The sequence below is a fragment of the Staurois parvus genome, unplaced genomic scaffold (assembly GCF_062004578.1).
Source record: "Staurois parvus isolate SC_StPar_1 unplaced genomic scaffold, SC_StPar_1.0 ptg001490l, whole genome shotgun sequence".
Lineage (NCBI taxonomy): Eukaryota > Metazoa > Chordata > Amphibia > Anura > Ranidae > Staurois > Staurois parvus.
Window position 1 is genome coordinate 651,353 of NW_028319286.1, and position 19,514 is coordinate 670,866.

At 44.6% G+C, this 19,514-nt stretch overlaps 1 protein-coding gene across 1 annotated transcript; it reads right to left on the reverse strand.

Annotated features, from left to right (window-relative positions):
* Window positions 1-3,116: 3,116 nt before the first annotated feature.
* On the reverse strand, window positions 3,117-17,516 carry SLC52A3 (solute carrier family 52 member 3). Its single transcript, XM_089662548.1, has 4 exons — window positions 17,379-17,516; window positions 11,988-13,325; window positions 7,354-7,477; window positions 3,117-3,520 (listed from the first exon to the last, which is right to left on the reverse strand). Exons 2-4 carry the CDS (start codon window positions 13,007-13,009, stop codon window positions 3,308-3,310), a joined length of 1,359 nt encoding a protein of 452 aa, XP_089518674.1. The 5' UTR covers window positions 13,010-13,325; window positions 17,379-17,516; the 3' UTR covers window positions 3,117-3,307.
* Window positions 17,517-19,514: the final 1,998 nt, after the last annotated feature.

Genomic DNA, 19,514 nt, shown 5'->3' on the forward strand with positions numbered 1-19,514 from the left:
TGTGGTCAGGGGCGGACTGACAACTCACGGGGCCCCCGGGCAATAGAGGATCATGGGGCCCCTGTGTCCTTGCCCAAAATAAAAAAAAGCCTATGAAAAAGGTACCAGGGGCATCTCATGGGGCCCCCTACTGACCCCGGGCCCTCGGGCAGTGCCCGAGTTTCCAAATGGTCAATCCGCCCCTGAGTGTGGTGATTCTGCAATGTGAATAAAGAAGCTTTTTGGACCTTTTGAACTTTATGCACTAGTGCGGTCTAAAGCTGGACATAGATGGGCTGAATTTCAAATGAAAGTTCTTAGGAAAAGAATGTTCCAAGAAAGTTTGTTAGTCTTTCTAATCATTAGTGGGGTCAAATCGACGTTTGTTTTCCACCGCAGTGATTGGAAAATTCAAAGGAGTAGGATGGAAAAGGTTTCTTGAAAGAGCAAATTTCTATCAGTTGTGAAGTTCAGGCTTATCTAGCTCAAGTGTAGCGCCCGCTAGTAAGTATAGTCCACGCCAAATATTTCCATTTAAGGGCTTGTTGGCCCACTTTTATTTAGCTCTTTTGCTGCCAGGTCTATGCGTTTTACAGATCTGACAGTGGGGGGGTTTACACACAATCTGGTGGCTGCAGCCACCGGGATTGTGTCTAAGACTGACAGGCAGACTACTGCCTCTCAGGTAGAAGCAGCACTTGGGCGGCTACACTGCGACCCAGTTGTTCCAAAGCCCCCGGTACCAGTGCGCGTGCTCCCGCCATGTATCAGGGCCCTGCTTTCCCATCTGCGGGCCCAAGGCCAACATGGCAGGTGGAGGGGAAAGAGAACATCCGCTCTGCTTCCCTTCTTTCTGTGAGGCGAAGGCGATGTGTATGACGTCACTTCCAGGTCACAGCTGTCACTTTCCCTGGCTTGAATAGCCGGGGACCAAATACGATTCCTCCTGCGCTCCAGGACCCAGGTCGGTGGCGAGTAGGTGAAATCAAACCCAAACGAAACGACCACCAGAGCATGAAAGGTCATGCAGCTCCAAAACAAGGCTGGGGAAGCCCAAACAATACTGCAAAGTGAAAAAAACAAGAAGCGCACCAACCTTGCGCATTACCTCAGTAACCAAAATTTATTAGTAAAGGAATGGTACTCACAAACGGCGAATAAAAACAGGCATGTAAGTCCTCCAAGGGACTTCAGAGACAAGAGGCCAGCGCAAATCCCATCATGGGGGTAGACACTCAGTACAGCTGACGCATTTTGAAGGTCATTCCTTCTTCCTCAGAGCTTTCTTGAATAGCCGGGATTACATGCATTGCAATGCATCCAGTGGAGGTCAGAGGAGGCGTGCAGGTTCTTTTAGACCAGGGGTAAGCAACCTTAAAGAAGTGGAGATCTACCTGAACAACATGGGAGAAGTCAAAGATCACTGGGCACAGTGTCGCCCAGTGTTACCTCTTCACCTCTGATTTAAACCTCTAATTGCCATACTACCATGCCACAATTGCATTCATTACACAGCAATCAGGGGTTTAAATCAAGTGGAGGGGCCTCCTCATCACCTGTCAAACACACCCGGATCACTTTTAACAGGAGCAGCAGTGCCTGCTACACTTAAGAACAAGCCCTTAGTTGTATCTGGCAGCAGCACTCTTAGGGCTCATTCACATGTAAAGTTGGGGGGTGGCAAAACCCAGCGGTTGAGGCAGCAGCCAAAGGTGTACACTGCCGCAGATGGAATTACATCCCCTGTTGCTTTTGGTGGTTGCTACCGCCTGTCAATCCAGACCCATTCAAGTAAATGGGCCCACTCTGCAAGTGCCCCGTAACTGCATGTTTCTGCGTGGTCCAAGGAGTTAAAGAAGGTGGTGAGAAAGCAACACAGCACTACCTGTTTAACCCCTTGTTTGCTGTACTGCACAAAGTTGCAGGGCACTTGCAGAGCGGCTTCATTCACTTGAATGGATCATACTTGGTAAGTGCTGAACCCACCAACCATGAGAGGGCTTAGGAGATGGCACTACAGAGGAGACATCGGCTTATGTGACTCTTACTTCCTACTACAGCTCCAACAATACAAATAGTCTCTCTGCATTGCACTCTGTTTGATGCTCTGAGATGGCGGGTCACCAAGCCCTGACTGTGACCTACCAGTCACCTGGCCGAGATCTGCTGGTTACTGACCCTCGTTTTAGACCCTGCATGTCTCATTAAAGAGAACCTGTCACCTAAGAATCATCATATAGGGGACTCTGTGTCCCCTATGCGATGTAAAAAAAAATTTGTTAAACATACTTAATTTTTTTGCAAAAAAACCCAAAAAACACTCAAGCACATAGCAGCCCCCCTAAAAATGTCAGCACCCCTACATGTAGGCATTTGCGAACGTAAACGCACACGTCAGGACGCCTACATGTGAAAACGTCGATTGCAATACACATACGCTGTACACGCCGGAGTCAGAGCAATAGTTCTAGCATGAGACCTCCTCCGTAACGCTAAACTGATGACCTGTAGGGGCTTTTGAAGCATTGCCTATAGAAAATATAGGGTACTGAAGTTTGTCGCCATTTAATAGGCGTACACAAATTTAAGGTTTGGCGTGTTGGGAATATATTTAGTCGGCGCAACCTCATCTTTTATATTTTAGCAAACATTCGGGTAACCGGAAGTTCGTCACCGCGTACCAACGCATTACGTCACGCTAATCACGTGACTTCATCAGGGTATACCCTGATGAAGTCACGTGATTAGCGTGATGAACTTCCGGTGCTTGGTGACGTCATTTCCGGCGTGGGCGCCATTTTGGTACACCTAACATTACCCATGTACTACACCCATAGCATGAGGTGAAAAGCTGAAATTCTGTGGATTGCATGTGAGATCTCTTTGCTTTATTGATATGATCCTTTATGGGAGAGTGAGCGGTATTGCTGTTACCTGTGTCTGGAGGGGACCTGAGAGGAGATTCTAGTAAGAAGGGATTCATTGTTCATTTTAGTAAGAAGGGATTCGTTGTTGTAAGAGGTGACCAGAATGTTTTTACTCTGTACTTTCATGATATAGTTCAAGTATTTTTTGTACCAAATATAGAATACTTAGAAGCATTGTATAAAAAGTGAGGAATACAAAAAACTGCACGCTTAATTTTATTAAAGATTTTATTACATTAATTTTATTAAAGAGACATCACATTTTTAAAGAGCGCTGTACTAAATAATCTTTATGTATACAAACAAATATATTATTCTTTGTATTGCTCTTAACTGTGCTTTTTATGTAGAGGTATATATTTATGTATGTTTAGTGTCCTTGCAGTCATTTATGAAAATTCTTAGCTAGAACAGTTCGTATTGCAAAGATCAGCTGATTCGAAAAACCCATACACATTGACCATTGGGAACATGACAAGCGCCCCAATCATGGATCCCAGCTGAACTACTGCTCCGCACCATACGAGGGCGCTGTGACTCTGGCTGCGTAGAATCACCCCAATCATTACTTTGACGTAACTCAGCGTACCGATAAAGAGAACCCAAGAGATGACCTGATGGGAGATCCAAAGAAACACGTCAGTACATTTGCAATAGTTTCCTACTAGGATATTAATTTACTGCCAGCATTAAAGAATGGCACAAAAATAAACATCACTAGCAAATGGATAAAAATGTTGCTTTAGCCGCCCCTAAATTAGTAACGGTTTGTAAAAGCGGAACACATGCAGTATTTTCATTACTGTGCTTTTTTTTTCTATTAATGGTCCTTTTTTTCCTCCACTCACTAGATGTCTTCTGAATTAATTGTCTGCATGTTAAATTATTCATATTTAATATTGATGTTGAAGAATAACCAGAGGCGGACTGACCATTCGAGCACTCGGGCACTGCCCTAGGGCCCGGGGTCAGTAGGGGGCCCCATGAGATGCCCCTGGTACCTTTCATAGGCTTTTTTGGGTGTGGTTTGAGTGTGGGCGAGGACACAGGGGCCCCATGATCCCCTATTGCCTGGGGGCCCCATGAATTATCAGTCCGCCACTGAGAATAACTTTACTTTCATAAAGTTATTTTTTAAAGTGGTTGTAAAGGCTGAAGATTTTTTACCTTCATGTATTCTATGTATGCAGATAAAAAACCTTCAGTGTGCAGCTCCCCCCACCCCCAGCCCCCCAATACTTACCTGAGCCCCATCTCAATCCAGCAATGTGCACAAGAGCAGCGGCTCTCCTGGCTCTCTCCCTCCTCATTGGCTCAAACACAGCAGCCGAGGCCATTGGAGACCATAACCCTGTGTGAGGGTAATAACTCACTGTCTATTAATTTCTTCATTGCGCTAAGACTAGATCTTACCCTAGAGTCACACCTAAGCATTTTCTGCAGCGTTTTGCAGAAACGCAGTACAGTCCATTTAACACGATTTCCTATGGGACAGGTTCACATCTGTGCGTTTTCACCCGGTGTGTTTTTTGGAAAGGTTCAGGGACTTTTTTGAATGCAAAAAGTTGTGTTTTTGGTTCTATAGACTTCAATGGAAATGCTGCAGAAAAGCAAGTATTGCATTTTAAATCTGCCTAGCAACAAGAAAAATAAAAAAAAATAAAAAAAAACCCCGCAGGTGCAAAAACCGCATGACGCAACGCAAAACGCAATGCAGAAACGGCTTAAAAGCAACCTGCGTAGGTGTGAACCTAGCCTTAGGAACTAGTCACAGGACATAAGTCGGGGGAATTTCATGTTAGACTTTTCACACAGGTGTCTTGCTGCATCACAAATTACTTCAAATACCTAAAAAAGTGGAAGCATTATGTTAGTCCTTCCTAGTATGACTTTCCCTAATGCTGCAATCAGTTCCTAACTGCAGGAAAATGAAGTTGTCTTGGTGAATATATTGGGGGAAAAAAAACAGAAACACAGCGCCACCTTGTGACAGCACAAGACACCTGCAACCCAGTAAATGCAGATGGACATTCATTGTAAATCATTCAACAAGTTTGAATTAAGGAAAGTACATGGACTGCAAATTTAAAGACTCAGGAACAAGTGAACTGCTGTAAGCTATCTGAGGAAAATGTATAAGTCCAGTCAATTTCTAACTAAGCCTAAACCTGCTCCCACCCGCCATACTAAGGCTAAACCTGCTCCCACCCACCCATACTAAGCCTAAACCTGCTCCCACCCACCCATACTAATCCTAAACCTGCTCCCACCCACCCATACTAAGCCTGAACCTGCTCCCACCCACCCATACTAAGCCTAAACCTGCTCCCACCCACCCATACTAAGCCTGAACCTGCTCCCACCCACCCATACTAAGCCTAAACCTGCTCTCACCCACCCATACTAAGCCTGAACCTGCTCCCCCCCATACTAAGCCTAAACCTGCTCCCACCCACCCATACTAAGCCTGAACCTGCTCCCACCCACCCATACTAAGCCTAAACCTGTTCCCACCCACCCATACTAAGCCTAAACCTGCTCTCACCACCCATACTAAGGCTAAACCTGCTCCCACCCCCCATACTAAGGCTAAACCTGCTCCCACCACCCATACTAAGCCTAAACCTGCTCCCGCCCACCCATACTAAGCCTGAACCTGCTCCCACCCCCCATACTAAGCCTAAACCTGCTCTCACCACCCATACTAAGGCTAAACCTGCTCCCACCCACCAATACTAACCATAAATCTGCTCCCACCCAACCAAACTAAGCATAAACCTGCTCCCACCCACCCTTACTAAGCCTAAACCTGCTGCCACCCCCCCTCCCCCCCATACTAAGCCTAAACCTGCTCCCACCCCCCATACTAAGCCTAAACCTGCTGCCACCCCCCACATACTAAGCCTAAACCTGCTCCCACCCCCCCCCCCCAGACTAAGCTTAAACCTGCTCCATCCACCCATACTATGCCTAAACCTGCTGCCACCCACCCATACTAAGCCTAAACCTGCTCCCACCCACCCATACTAAGCCTAAAGCTGCTCCCCCTCCCCATACTAAGTCTAAACCTGCTCCCATCCCCCCATGCTAAGCCTAAACCTGCTCCCACTCCCACCCCCCCTCCCATACTATGTCTAAACCTGCTCCCATCCCCCCATACTAAGCTTAAGCCTGCTCCCACCCCTCATACTAAGCCTAAACCTGCTCTCACCACCCATACTAAGGCTATACCTGCTCCCACCCACCCATACTTAGCCTAAATCTGCTCCCACCCACCAATACTAAGCCTAAATCTGCTCCCACCCACCCATACTAAGCTTAAACCTGCTCCCAGCCACCCATACTAAGCCTAAACCTGCTGCCACCCCCCCCCCATATTAAGCCTAAACCTGCACCCACCCACCAATACTAAGCCTAAACCTGCTCCCACCCCCCATACTAAGCCTAAACCTGCTGCCACCCCCCATACTAAGACTAAACCTGCTCCCACCCCCCATACTAAGCCTAAACCTGCTGCCACTCCCCATACTAAGCTTAAACCTGCTCCCACCACCCATAATAAGCCTACTAAACCTGCTGCCACCCACCCATACTAAGCCTAAACCTGCTCCCACCCACCCATACTAATCCTAAACCTGCTCCCACCCACCCACACTAATCCTAAACCTGCTCCCACCCACCCATACTAATCCTAAACCTGCTCCCACCCACCCATACTAAGCCTAAACCTGCTCCCACCCACCCATACTAATCCTAAACCTGCTCCCACCCACCCATACTAATCCTAAACCTGCTCCCACCCCCCATACTAAGCCTAAACCTGATCCCACCCACCCATACTAAGTTTAAACTTGCTCCAACCCCCCCTACTAATCCTAAACCTGCTCCCTCCCCGCCCATACTAATCCTAAACCTGCTCCCACCCAATCATTATTCTAACTGCCCTGTGAAGGAAAAGATGTCTATACTTATAGTTGTGCTCAAAAGATTGCATCCCCTGGCAGCACTGATATTGAAAATCTGACTGATCATGCCAATAAACTGTCTTTTATTTAAGGATAGTGATCATATGAAGCCATTTATTATCACATAGTAGTTTGACTCCTTTTTAAATCATAATGAAACCATCTAAATGGCCCTGATCAAAAGTTTCCATTCCCTGGAATGTGTGGCCTTGGTACAGACACACAAGGTGGCACACACGGGTTGTTATGGTGAATAAAGGTTAATTTCCCACATCTGTGGCTTTTTAAATTGCAGTTAGTGTCTGTGTATAAATAATGAGTTTGTTAGCTTTTTTTTCATATTTTTTATGCCAGAAAAACTGAAATAAACACAGCAATACATGAAGGAAGCTATAAGATAAAATACGAGTTTACTGTTGGAGACACGTAGAGGTTTTTGCAAATTCATACAATAAATGAGAAGTGTAACATTTTTTACTTACAATAAGGGCAACACCCCATTTAGTACCATGTAGGATGGGGCACGGACTCATTACTGCCGTCATCATGTTGTAAGCCCCAAATCCCGTCCCAAGCACTGACCAGAACACCAGGCTGACAAAAGACCTGAAGAAAAAAAAACATACACAGCACAACACAGCCATGCAAAGCAGTGTGCTTACAGTGAAGCACTAACACACAGCCCCTAGTAAAACAGCACACAGTTAACCCTTTGATCACCCCACATGTTAACCCCTTCCTGCCTAGTGCAATTAGTACACCAACATGCTGGAGAGAGGGAAGGACTCATTCTTGCTTCCAACGTGGAGTAAAGTAAGCTCTGTGAAGAATTTTAAATTGGATCAATTTATTTCTGGCAGAGACTAGGGGAGAGAAGGAAGAATCCCATATCTCGGACCAGTCTTCATCATCCAGGCTAGGGATATCCATCCTCCATTTCAGACATAGGGATGCCAATTCGGGGCTGGCCGCCACAAGAAGGTATCTGTAGAGTTCTGACGTGAGTTTTTTCAAATGTGATACACGAAGGATAGATTCTAGCTCAGAGTAGGAGAGGAAAATTGGTTGACTGGAGAACTGGCCTCTGAAGGCATGGGAAACCTGAAGATATCTGAAGTAATAGTGCGGCGGCAGATTGAATTTAGCTTGGAGAATTGAAAAGGGGAACAGTTCACCATAACCAGTGATATTCTCCAGTGTTTTTATTTTGTATTTAGCCCAGACCTGGGGGTCCAGGATTGTAGCAAAGTGGAAAAGAGAGGGATTTAGCCAAAGTGAAGTATGTGGGGACAAGGTGTTAGAGGGGAGAGATTCTAGTCTGAACCCAGCCCCCCAGGTCCAAAGAGTGGTAAGCATAGATGGTGTAAGTCCATGGGGTGATTTTAATCCCCTAAACACTAGAGATTGGAGGGCTTTTAAAGATTGCAAAATCTCCGCTTCCAAGACAATAGAGGCATTGGTTAGGACTGGCTGTAACCACCAGTGCACAGTAACAAGTTGAGCAGCAAGGAAATGCTTGAAACAATCCGCCATAGCCAAACCCCCTCTGTCCATAGCTCTGGTGAGGGTAGTGAGTTTGTATCTGAAAGGTTCCCCAAAGAAATGAAAGGAACAATTGGTTTCATTTCAAAAAGAATGACTTGGAAAGCCAATGAGAAGAATTACGAAAATTATACGTAAATTTGGGAAGTATTTTCATCTTTAACAGATTAATACGGCCAATCAGAGAAAGGGGCAAGTTACTTCACGCCTTCACTATGGACGTGACCTCGGACAATTGGCTGGAGATTCAGTTCTATAAAATCAGAGGTCTTCTTGGAGACCACAAAACCCAAATAAGTGAATTTATCCACCCACTGTAAGGGAGAAGTAGGGAAGGAGGAGGCCGATGCTTTACATGGACAATAGCAAAACGTCAAAAATATAGTTTTTATTCTCAAAATTGTTGGAACTTTTTTTTTATAGCACAAAAAATAAAAAACACACAGGCAATCAAATACCACCGAAAGAAAGCTCAATTTGTGGGAAAAAAAGAACGTAAATTTAATTTGGGTGTAGCGTTGCATGACAGCGTAATTGTCAGTTAAAGTAACGCAGCGCCGTAACGCAAAAAGTGGCTTGTTTAGGAAGGGGGGGGGGGAGGGAATCCTCTGGAGGGCAAGTGGTGAATTCACCAAAATACATTTCGGGCTAAAATACCAGGACAGTACAAACACCCCAAAATGGTCCCTTTTCGGAAAGTAGACAACCTAAGCTATCTGCTGAGAGGCATATTGAGTCCATAGAAGATTTATTTTTTTCCACAAGTTTTTGGAAAATGGCAAAAACATTTTTTTTTTTATTACACAAAGTTGTCACTTAAATTATATATTTCTGACACAAGCCATGGGCATATGTGGAATTACACCCCAAAATACATTCTGCTTCTTCTACCGAGTATGAAGATACCACATGTGTGAGACTTTTTGGGAGCCTAGCCACATACAGGAGCCTGAAATCCAATAAGCACCTTCGGGCTTTTAAAGGGCTTTATTTCCTCATTACACTTCCTGACTACCTATCATAGTTTCGGAGGCCCTGAAATGCCAGGATATTTGTCTGACTCAGGAAGCATTTCAGACCTCTGCAAAGAGACCATTGTTTCCACACAGAGAACAAAAGGGCTTCTCTACATCATGCTGGCAGGTGATGGGCTTTCATGCGCAGGCTATGGTTTCTTTTTTAGGAAAATGAATTGTAAGACTTTGCACGCTTTTTGTTTTGATGCACCTGAAATGTATTTAGTTGATTTATGCTAAAAGCTAAATGGGACGTTATGCCCAATTCCTACATTTTGAGTTACTATCACTGAGTGCTCTCGCTCTTGTAAGCAAACACCACCCAAGCATCAATTTGCAGATAAGCCACTCCCAGTGCAAGCCAAATCAGAGCTTTCAGCTGGAGTGTGACAATGTAGAAGCATTTCAGGTAATTATACCAGATCAACTGAAAAAAATATATACAGTATTTTTGTGACTTTCAAGAAATACATAATCGAACAGAAAGGTGTTTTCTATATTTCCATTTACATATTCTTTACAAAATATGAATTTTATGGTCCCTAGGATAATACTTAATCTCTAATCTGCACAACATAGAGTCTGACTTATCTATTTTTGTTCATAATGGCCATGTGTATATTTTGTTATGAAGGGAACTTCTACTTTTACATTTTTAATTATAGTTCCTGTATATGACAGCTGCTCTTTAGCTTTTGTAGACCTAAATGATTAAAAAAAACCATGTCAGCTGTTCTGTCAATCAAAATAATAGAGTATAATAATATAGTAGATGGGATGGGCACAAGATACTGACAGGTTGCAGAAAGGGTCTAATTTGCATGTTAGCTGCTCTCCCCCGTTATAAGTAAAAAGGAACCAGTGGTAATGTATAAATGGTTGTATTCAGTCTGATTGTACAATCTCCTTTAGCTCTACCAACAGTTGCGTGGTGAGAGGGCCTACCTAAGCATAGTTTGAATAGATGGTTTATGCCAGGAGTCTCAAAACGTTCTAAAGAAAGGGCCACTTTACTGTTGCTAAGACTTTAGGGGGGCTGGATTGTGGCCAGTGGGAGTAGAAGATATCCTGGCATTAGTGGGAGTCAACAGTGCCCCATCATTGGTGTTAGTGTGAGGAATAGTGTCCCATCATTGGTATCACTGGGAGGAATAGTGCCCCATCATTGGTGTCATTGGGAGGAATAGTGCCCCATCATTGGTATCAGTGGGAGGAATAGTGCCCCATCATTGGTATCAGTGGAAGGAATAGTGTCCCATCATTGGTATCACTGGGAGGAATAGTGCCCCATCATTGGTGTCATTGGGAGGAATAGTGCCCCATCATTGGTATCAGTGGGAGGAATAGTGCCCCATCATTGGTGTCAGTGGGAGGAATAGTGTCCCATCATTGGTATCAGTGGGAGGAATAGTGCCCCATCATTGGTGTCATTGGGAGGAATAGTGCCCCATCATTGGTGTCAGTGGGAGGAATAGTGTCCCATCATTGGTATCAGTGGGAGGAATAGTGTCCCATCATTGGTGTCAGTGGGAGGAATAGTGTCCCATCATTGGTATCAGTGGGAGGAATAGTGCCCCATCATTGGTGTCAGCGGAAGGAATAGTGCCCCATCATTGGTGTCAGCGGAAGGAATAGTGCCCCATCATTGGTGTCAGTGAAATGAATAATTGCTCTGCTGTTGGTGCCAGTGGGAGAAAAAGTGCCTGAAGCGCCAGATAAAAGTAAGCAAAGGGCCGTAGTTTGGAGGCTACTTGTTTAGACTGTCCATTGCATTACATAGTTTTGGTAAATTTTAGGATGTGCAGAGATTGTATAATTGGATTGTTTATAATCAGATTAACAGATCATCCTTTTTAGGCTCCATTCACAACTTGTGTGACTTCAAAATTGTGCAATTTTCATTGCGACTTTAAAGTGCAACTTGAGGCGACTCTAATGTGAATTTGGCGCGATTTTGGATGAGTGCAACTTTCTACAGCAGAAACAATTATCCTTGTTCAAAGCCAAAGGCACACGCAAGTCGCATGTACAATATTCAGGTGCGCTTTTCATGCAACTTTGGAAGGTTTGCATGAGGTCTATTGGCCCCCAAGTCGCATGAAAGTCGAATCAAAGTAGTGCAGGAACTACTTTGAAGACACAGCGACTTGTAGTCTTTCAGATATGAATGGTACCCATTGGGAAACATGGGGGGGGGGCGACTTGTCTTGCGACTTTGGACCCCAAAGTCACATGGCAAGTCGCATAAGTGTGAATGGAGCCTTAAACAACATTCTGCCTCTATGTTAGACTGGGATTGCTGTGACATGGGAGATTTTATTGGAGAAAACGGGAATGAGCATTAGATGACTAAACAGTTCCAGATTGGATCAAGTGCTGAGCTACATTCTGTAAAATATGTTAGCATAGTATGTTGGTTACAACCAATCAGATTTTAACATTAAAGGCACTTGTTGGTAGCACGTTAATCAGCACCATTACTGAGTTGATGCTTGTCGTTGTATATATTACATATTTATTACATATTTTTGCTTTACGATCGAAACAATTACACTCACCTGCTTGGTAAGAACATGGCAATCAGGCAAGCTAGAGGATTTGCCATAGAGCCCAGGGCTGCTGCCAGGTGGTATGCCAGATTACCATATGGCATGCATGAGTACGTCTGTATGGAAGGAAGGACTCCATTGGTGAGGGCATTCACCCATCCAGTGAGCAAGTATATGAGTGCATAATGCCCATATGAGTACACCACTTTGTTTGCTTCGGACTCTGGAGAATTCACATTGCTAATGTCTGTCCCGCTCACCTCTGAAGGCCCTGTGTCATATGTTTTATCCCTTGTTGAGCAGGAATTCAGGGTGTTTGTGCTTTGAAGCAAGGCATTATTGAGATTTTCCTTCTGAGAATGCCTACTTAGGAAAAAAAAAGCCATCAAACAGAAAATCATCATAATGAGCAAAAGAAAAAGGAAGACCTGAACAGAGAAGTTTGTCAGGAGATACTCAGTCTGTATGTAGTGATCAGTTTCTGTGGTATTTAACCATCCTTGTGTTACGTTGTCAGTGTGTGTTCCATTAATACACTTTATCATTCCTACTCCTTGGATCAAGGATAAAAGACCAGGGATGAGCCCGCTAAGCCCCTCACCGATAAAGTACGTCGTTATATACTTGGGTTGCAGTTGCATCATGAATGGCAGAAAGGTTACCGATGAAGTGCAATCCACTAAGGATAGGAAAAATGTCAAGATGAGGAATGCCGTACTGTGTAACTGGCCTCCTATCCAGGTGGTTTCTTTCCAGAAAAAAGCCATAAGGAATAATGCCACAATTCCCAAAATGATTATGGCATATATGACCCAAACTTCCTTCAGCCTCCCAGGCTTCCACTTGTGCATTATAGTAACAAACAAAGGCCCAATGTTGGCCATTTGGATGATTATGGTGAGGTAAGATGGTAAGTACCATCCTTCTGGCAGTTCATTGACGATGAGTGGAAGTTCAACCCATAAGCCGTTGATGGCCACCCATGCACCAGTCCCAAAGATACAAGCCAACAGGTGAAGAACCAAAGTCATCTTACCAATACACCTTGCCTGTGGCCCGTCAAATCAGTTATGGCAGTCAATAGCAGCTCAGTGAAGGTTACTTATTAATTGTGCCTCTCACAGTTCAAACCAACATCGGTAGTCCACCACCTGTTAATTGTAAGTTAGCACTCAGAAGACTGCAGTTCACACTGTTTTGTTGAGCATGTGATTACTGTCAGCACGTCCTTTTTTTTTTTTTTTTGCTTTAACAGTTATCAAGAAGCAGAAAAAGAATTTCCTTTCTTCGCTGATGTAATTTCCTCTGTTTGCTTGCAGTTCTTAAAGTTCATGTTTTCATTCATTACTATAAAAGAAACAGTACAAATATTTCACAACCAGGACAAAGTATTTATTAACACCGTCAGTCTGCAAGCTACTAATTGGAAGGAGTCATAAGGACGGTGGGTGAGACGCTTTACATGGCAAGCCAGCTCGTTGATGTTGCAACAGAGAATCATAGGAACAGCCATGAGTAAATACTACATTCATTGTGTTTTAGTGGTCTCATTGTATATAAAAAAAAGGGAGGCCTATAGATCATTTATCACTTTCCAGATCCTAACTTTTGCACAGAATGTGTTTTATCTTATCTTATCTTATCACCTTTTACCAAAGTCCACTCTGTCACTAGCTCTCTATATGTCTTCAGTTTTTTTCTTTAAGATTTTTACTATGCCCTTCATTGAAAACTCTAAGAATTTCAGCATAATTCATAAAACACTGTGAGCCTGTAATTTCCCCATTCATCCTAAATGGAGAGGAGTATTGGTTCATTTTCAGCATGTCATGAATTTCTATATGAAAGATGGTAACCCTGCAATGTGAAATACATTTACCACTTGCTCCATCCTGCTATGATTGAAGAAAATCCCCGTACTTCCAAATATGAATGTGTTGCATCAGGGGAGGAATGACAACTCATGGGGCCCCTGTGTCCTTGCCCACACTCAAAGCACATCCAAAAAAGCCTATAAAAGGTACAAGGGGCATTTCATGGGGCCCCCTACTGACCCCGGGCCCTCGGGCAGTGCCCGAGCGCTCGAATGGTCAGTCCGCCCCTGTGTTGCATGTAATTGACTTCATGGGGTTTATTTACTAAACCTGGTTGACTCAGAATCTTGGGCACCTGTGCATGGTAGCCAATCAGCTTCTAACCTCAGCATGTTCAGTTAAGCTTCAGCAATAAAACCTGGAAGCTGATTGGTTTTTATGCAGAAATGGACAAGATTCTGAGTCAACCAGGTTTAGTAAATAAACCCCAGTGTGACAGTGTGGTTGCTTGGTGATTGGCCCAGCACTGTCAAATAGGAGAGTCCCCAGCCCTGTGTAAGCTTTAACTGGAGCAACACAACCAACAACTATGTGCTGCTGGGGAGAAATCCAAAAGCTCTTAAAGCCTATGTGTAGCAAAAAAACAAAACAAAACACAACAATCAGCATTAGGGACATAACTTCAAGTTAGTAGGATGCATCTTGTGTGCTGAATCCTCTTCTTTTAGATATAATCCTTTTCCATCTGTGCCCTCACCCCCACTGCCATAGTCTTTTGGTGCTACTAAGGTTAAAAGAACTAATGGGTTATCACAGGCTTTCATCAAGAGTGCCTAACTATGCTCACACTTTCCACCTAGCTGCTCCTTAGAAGTCATACTATACTTTCTATGAATGAAATACAATTGGATAATAGAGGAGATGGGGACTTTTCTATCATCTGCCCATCATTCATATATCCTGCTTCATTAACAGAAGCTGTAGAACCGCACCCATGAATGGAGCAGCTGGGCAGAAAAGACAGCCTAGTTGGGCACTCTTGATGAAAGTCTCTGACAGCCCATTAGTTCTATAACACCGGTCACACTGGAGGATTATGGCAACAGGGTTGGAGGGGGAGCATGGACAGATGACGATTTCACCTAACAGAAGAGGCATCAGCACAAGGGACACATCCTACTGACTGCAAGATAGGTCCCTTGTGCTGATTTTTGTGTTCTGTTTTATTTTGGTTGTACTTAGGCTTTAAAAGTAGATCTGTAATCTGTAATAATATCCCATTTTTGGGCCCACCGTTGATTTACAGAGATATTGTAGAGTGGTAGTGAGCAAGCCATCATCCTTGAGATGCTTCACTTTAAATTAGAATTAAAGGCCGAAAATAATAGCCAAAACGGGAAGTGGGAAGAAATCCCTCCAAAGTGGGGGAATTTCACCAGAATTGTCACTGAAACTACTGTCCCTCTTGGAAAATTTCCTTTAATCCTGAGTTCTAGTGGCAACACAAAATTTGGGATTTTCTTTTATTTAATTTATGGTGATGACGATACACAGTACAAAAAGCAAGGGGTGAATTTCCTTAAAGTGTTACTAAACCCACAACAGTAAAATCAGTCTGTATATGCAGTTAAGCATGCTTGTTATACTCACTGTGGAACCGAAGGGGTTAATCCTCTGCATTGTGTATAAAGGCCATTTGATCCTGAATTCTCTGATCCTCTTCTTGTTCAAATGTCCACCTGATATGACAGACTGAACCCTTAGCCACATGCACATGCTCAGCTTAGTGTGTATTGCTAGAGCGTTTTTGTTTTTTTTCTTGGGAGAGTGCATGTGATCAGCACAGGGCCAATCAGCGCTATCCAGACAAAGGGTCAGGGGTTTTGCATCCTCCTAGAGCAGAAAGAAAACTCCTCCTACAAGCTTTAACCAGTGCTCTGCTGAAGTCTCAAGACTGCTCTAACTGCTGATGAGAAAAGGTATTTAGCAATTTATATTTACTAAAATACTTGCATTTCTATATTCTGTGTACTGTGGTATAGCAGGGAGACCGGATATAGTGAATACAGGGTCCTGGGAGAGCGGATATAGTGAATGCGGGGTCCTGGGAGAGCGGATATAGTGAATGCGGGGTCCGGGGAGAGCGGATATAGTGAATGCGGGGTCCGGGGAGACCGGATATAGTGAATGCAGGGTCCGGGAGAGCGGATATAGTGAATGCAGGGTCCGAGGAGATCGGATATAGTGAATGCAGGGTCCGGGGAGACCGGATATAGTGAATGCAGGGTCCGGGGAGAGCAGATATAGTGAATGCAGGGTCTGGGGAGAACGGATAAAGTGAATGCAGGGTCCGGGGAGAGCGGATAAAGTGAATGCAGGGTCCGGGGAGAACAGATATAGTGAATGCAGGGTCTGGGGAGAACGGATAAAGTGAATGCAGGGTCCGGGGAGAACGGATAAAGTGAATGCGGGGTCTGGGGAGAGCAGATATAGTGAATGCGGGGTCCGGGGAGAACGGATAAAGTGAATGCAGGGTCTGGGGAGAGCAGATATAGTGAATGCGGGGTCCGGGGAGAGCGGATATAGTGAATGCGGGGTCCGGGGAGAGCAGATATAGTGAATGCAGGGTCTGGGGAGAACGGATAAAGTGAATGCAGGGTCTGGGGAGAGCAGATATAGTGAATGCGGGGTCCGGGGAGAGCGGATATAGTGAATGCAGGGTCTGGGGAGAACGGATAAAGTGAATGCAGGGTCTGGGGAGAGCAGATATAGTGAATGCGGGGTCCGGGGAGAGCGGATATAGTGAATGCGGGGTCCGGGGAGAGCAGATATAGTGAATGCAGGGTCTGGGGAGAACGGATAAAGTGAATGCAGGGTCCGGGGAGACCAGATAAAGTGAATGCAGGGTCCGGGGATAGTGGATAAAGTGAATGCAGGGTCCGGGGTGACCAGATAAAGTGAATGCAGGGTCCAGGGAGACACAGACAGCAATACAGTCCTAACAGGTGGGCTAATCCCTCTCCACTCTATCCAAATATTAAAATAAAGCTTTGATTTTAGTTATACTTTGAAGGCGTTATCCAGCCTAGTCAAACACAGAAGAGCAGCGGGGGAAGACCACAGGAACCACCAGTCTGCATCGTGCTGTGTATCATGAATACAAATAAATCTCCAGCTTCAAAACTTTTTAAAACCAGCTCAAATCACAAAATTTGCATTGTGAGAAGCAGCAAAACGTAAGCAGCATATAGTAATACAAAGCAGAATGTAAAGTTTTAATGAGCAACTACGTTTGTTAAACATTTTCGTCTATTGATATTATGATTTGCATTATGCTAGTTTCTTTTAACTTAAAAATATTGAAAAGTTTATTCATTTTCAGTGTACATCAACAATGCAGTTTTTTGCTAGGATATGGATGTTTAGTATCTCAATGTTTAGTAGCTCCACTCTGTATGTACACTAAACTCTACCTGACCCATGATCTCTATCATGCTGCTACTCTAAAACAAAGAGTCAATTGTAAGTCTTTGTGTAACATGAAGGAAGAAAATGTGAAGAAATAATTTGGAACTTGCGTACTCACGTCAGTGAACCTTGTGGGAAAAAATCATTACATTTGCTTGCCTTTAATGATGGAAGATATCCTTAAACTGTACCAGTCCATAGTCCCTTGTGTATCAGTAGTTTGGGCTCCAAACGTTCGACCTGCTAAGGTAGTTTACAGCTCCGGCCACTGATACTCACCTGGTTAATCTTTCCACAAGTCAATGTTTAATGTGTTCATGCCAACCCTTTATTATGCAGTACCTCCTTTTCACCAGCTGTTAAAGGGCTCAGACACTTAGAAGGTCACCTATTTTTTGGCAAATACCAAGAAACCATGAACGTTTGTGCCACAATATTTTAATTTCAATCGTTTTTTTTTAATGTTATAATAAAAGATTCCAGTATGTATTTAGTTACACAGATTTTGCTACCAATGTTAAGAAATGCAAGCAGTCAATAAACAATATAATATACGCTCACTGGCCACTTTATTAGGTACACCTGTTCAATTGCTTAGTAAAACAAATTGCTAATCAGCCAATCACGTGGCAGCAACTCAATGCATATAGGCATCTACACGTGGTAAAGACTATTTCAGACGGGGAAGAAAGAGGATTTAAGTGACCTTGAACGTGGCATGGTTGTTGGTGCCATCCAGGCAGGTCTGAGTATTTCAAAAACCGCTGCTCTACTGGGATTTTCATGCGCAGCCATCTCTAGAGAAATCGAGACTCATCACACCAGTCAACGTTATTCCAGTCTTCTATTGCTTCAATTCTGGTGAGCATGTGCGAATTGTAGCCTCTGTTTCCTGTTCTTAGCTAGCAGGTGACAGTGTTTTGTGATTGTTTATGTACATGGGGAAACTCCGAAATTAAAAATGCAAAAGTTGGTACATTATAAGACCTGGTTTACCCAGGTTTGGTTGGGGAAGAGGGAAATGGAAAGAATAATGAGGGGAAGGGAGGGAAGGAAGAGGAGAAGGACTAAGAAGGGGTATAGATTGAGTTTTGCCATTGTTAAAGTGGATCTATACTATATCTCCTCCTATCTCTCCCAACGCTCCTTCAGCGTTACCTATAACGCTACCACCTCCCCCTCTCTGCTGGGGTCCCCCAAGGCTCTGTCCTCGGGCCCCCTCTCTTCTCCATCTACACCTCCTCCCTTGGCAAACTGATACACTCCCACGGCTTCAACTATCACCTCTATGCCAATGACATGCAAATTTAACTCTCCACCCCTCAACTCACCCCTTCAGTCTCTGCCCGTATCACCCACCTGCTGAACGACGTATCAGACTGGATGTCGCTCCACTTCCTCAAACTGAACCTTTCAAAAACCGAGCTCCTAATTTTCCCCCCAGCCAGCCCCCCCCCACCCCCCCCACCCTCTCCATCACGACCAACAACGCCACCATCAGTCCCACCCCGCAAGCCAAAGTCCTAGGTGTCACTCTAGATTTAAACCTGTCCTTCCAACCCCATGTCCAATCGCTAGCAAGCTCATGCAGGCTCCACCTTTGTAACATCTCCAAAATACATTTGTTCCTAACCCCAGACACTGCTAAACAACTCGCTCACTCCCTTATTATCTCACGCCTGGACTACTGCAACTCCTCACCGGCCTACCTCATCACAGACTATCCCCACTTCATCCAATCTTGAACTCAGCGGCCAGACTCATCCACCTTATCAACCACTCCTCTTCTGCCACCCCCCTCTGTCATTCCCTCCACTGGCTCCCGATTGCCCAACGCATCAAATTCAAACTACTAACACTGACATACAAAAGCATTCATAACGCTGCCCCGAACTACCGCACCGACCTGATGCCCAAATACCACCCAACCCGTAATCTTCGCTCCTCACAAGACCTCCTACTTTCTAACTCCCTGGTCTCCACCTCTCACGCCCAACTGCAGGACTTCTCCAGGACTTCCCCCATCCTCTGGAACTCACTACCCCAATCCATCAGACTGTCGCCTACCCTCCTCACCTTTAGGCACACCCGGAAAGCCATCTCTTCAGGGAAGCCTACCCCACCCTCACCTAACTGCCAATCTCCTCCATTCCTCCTACCACTCCATCCCCCACAGCCACTTCCTCCTGTGTCATTATCCCCTCCCTCCTAGATTGTAAACTCGAAAGAGCAGGGCCCTCGAACCCCTCGTGTA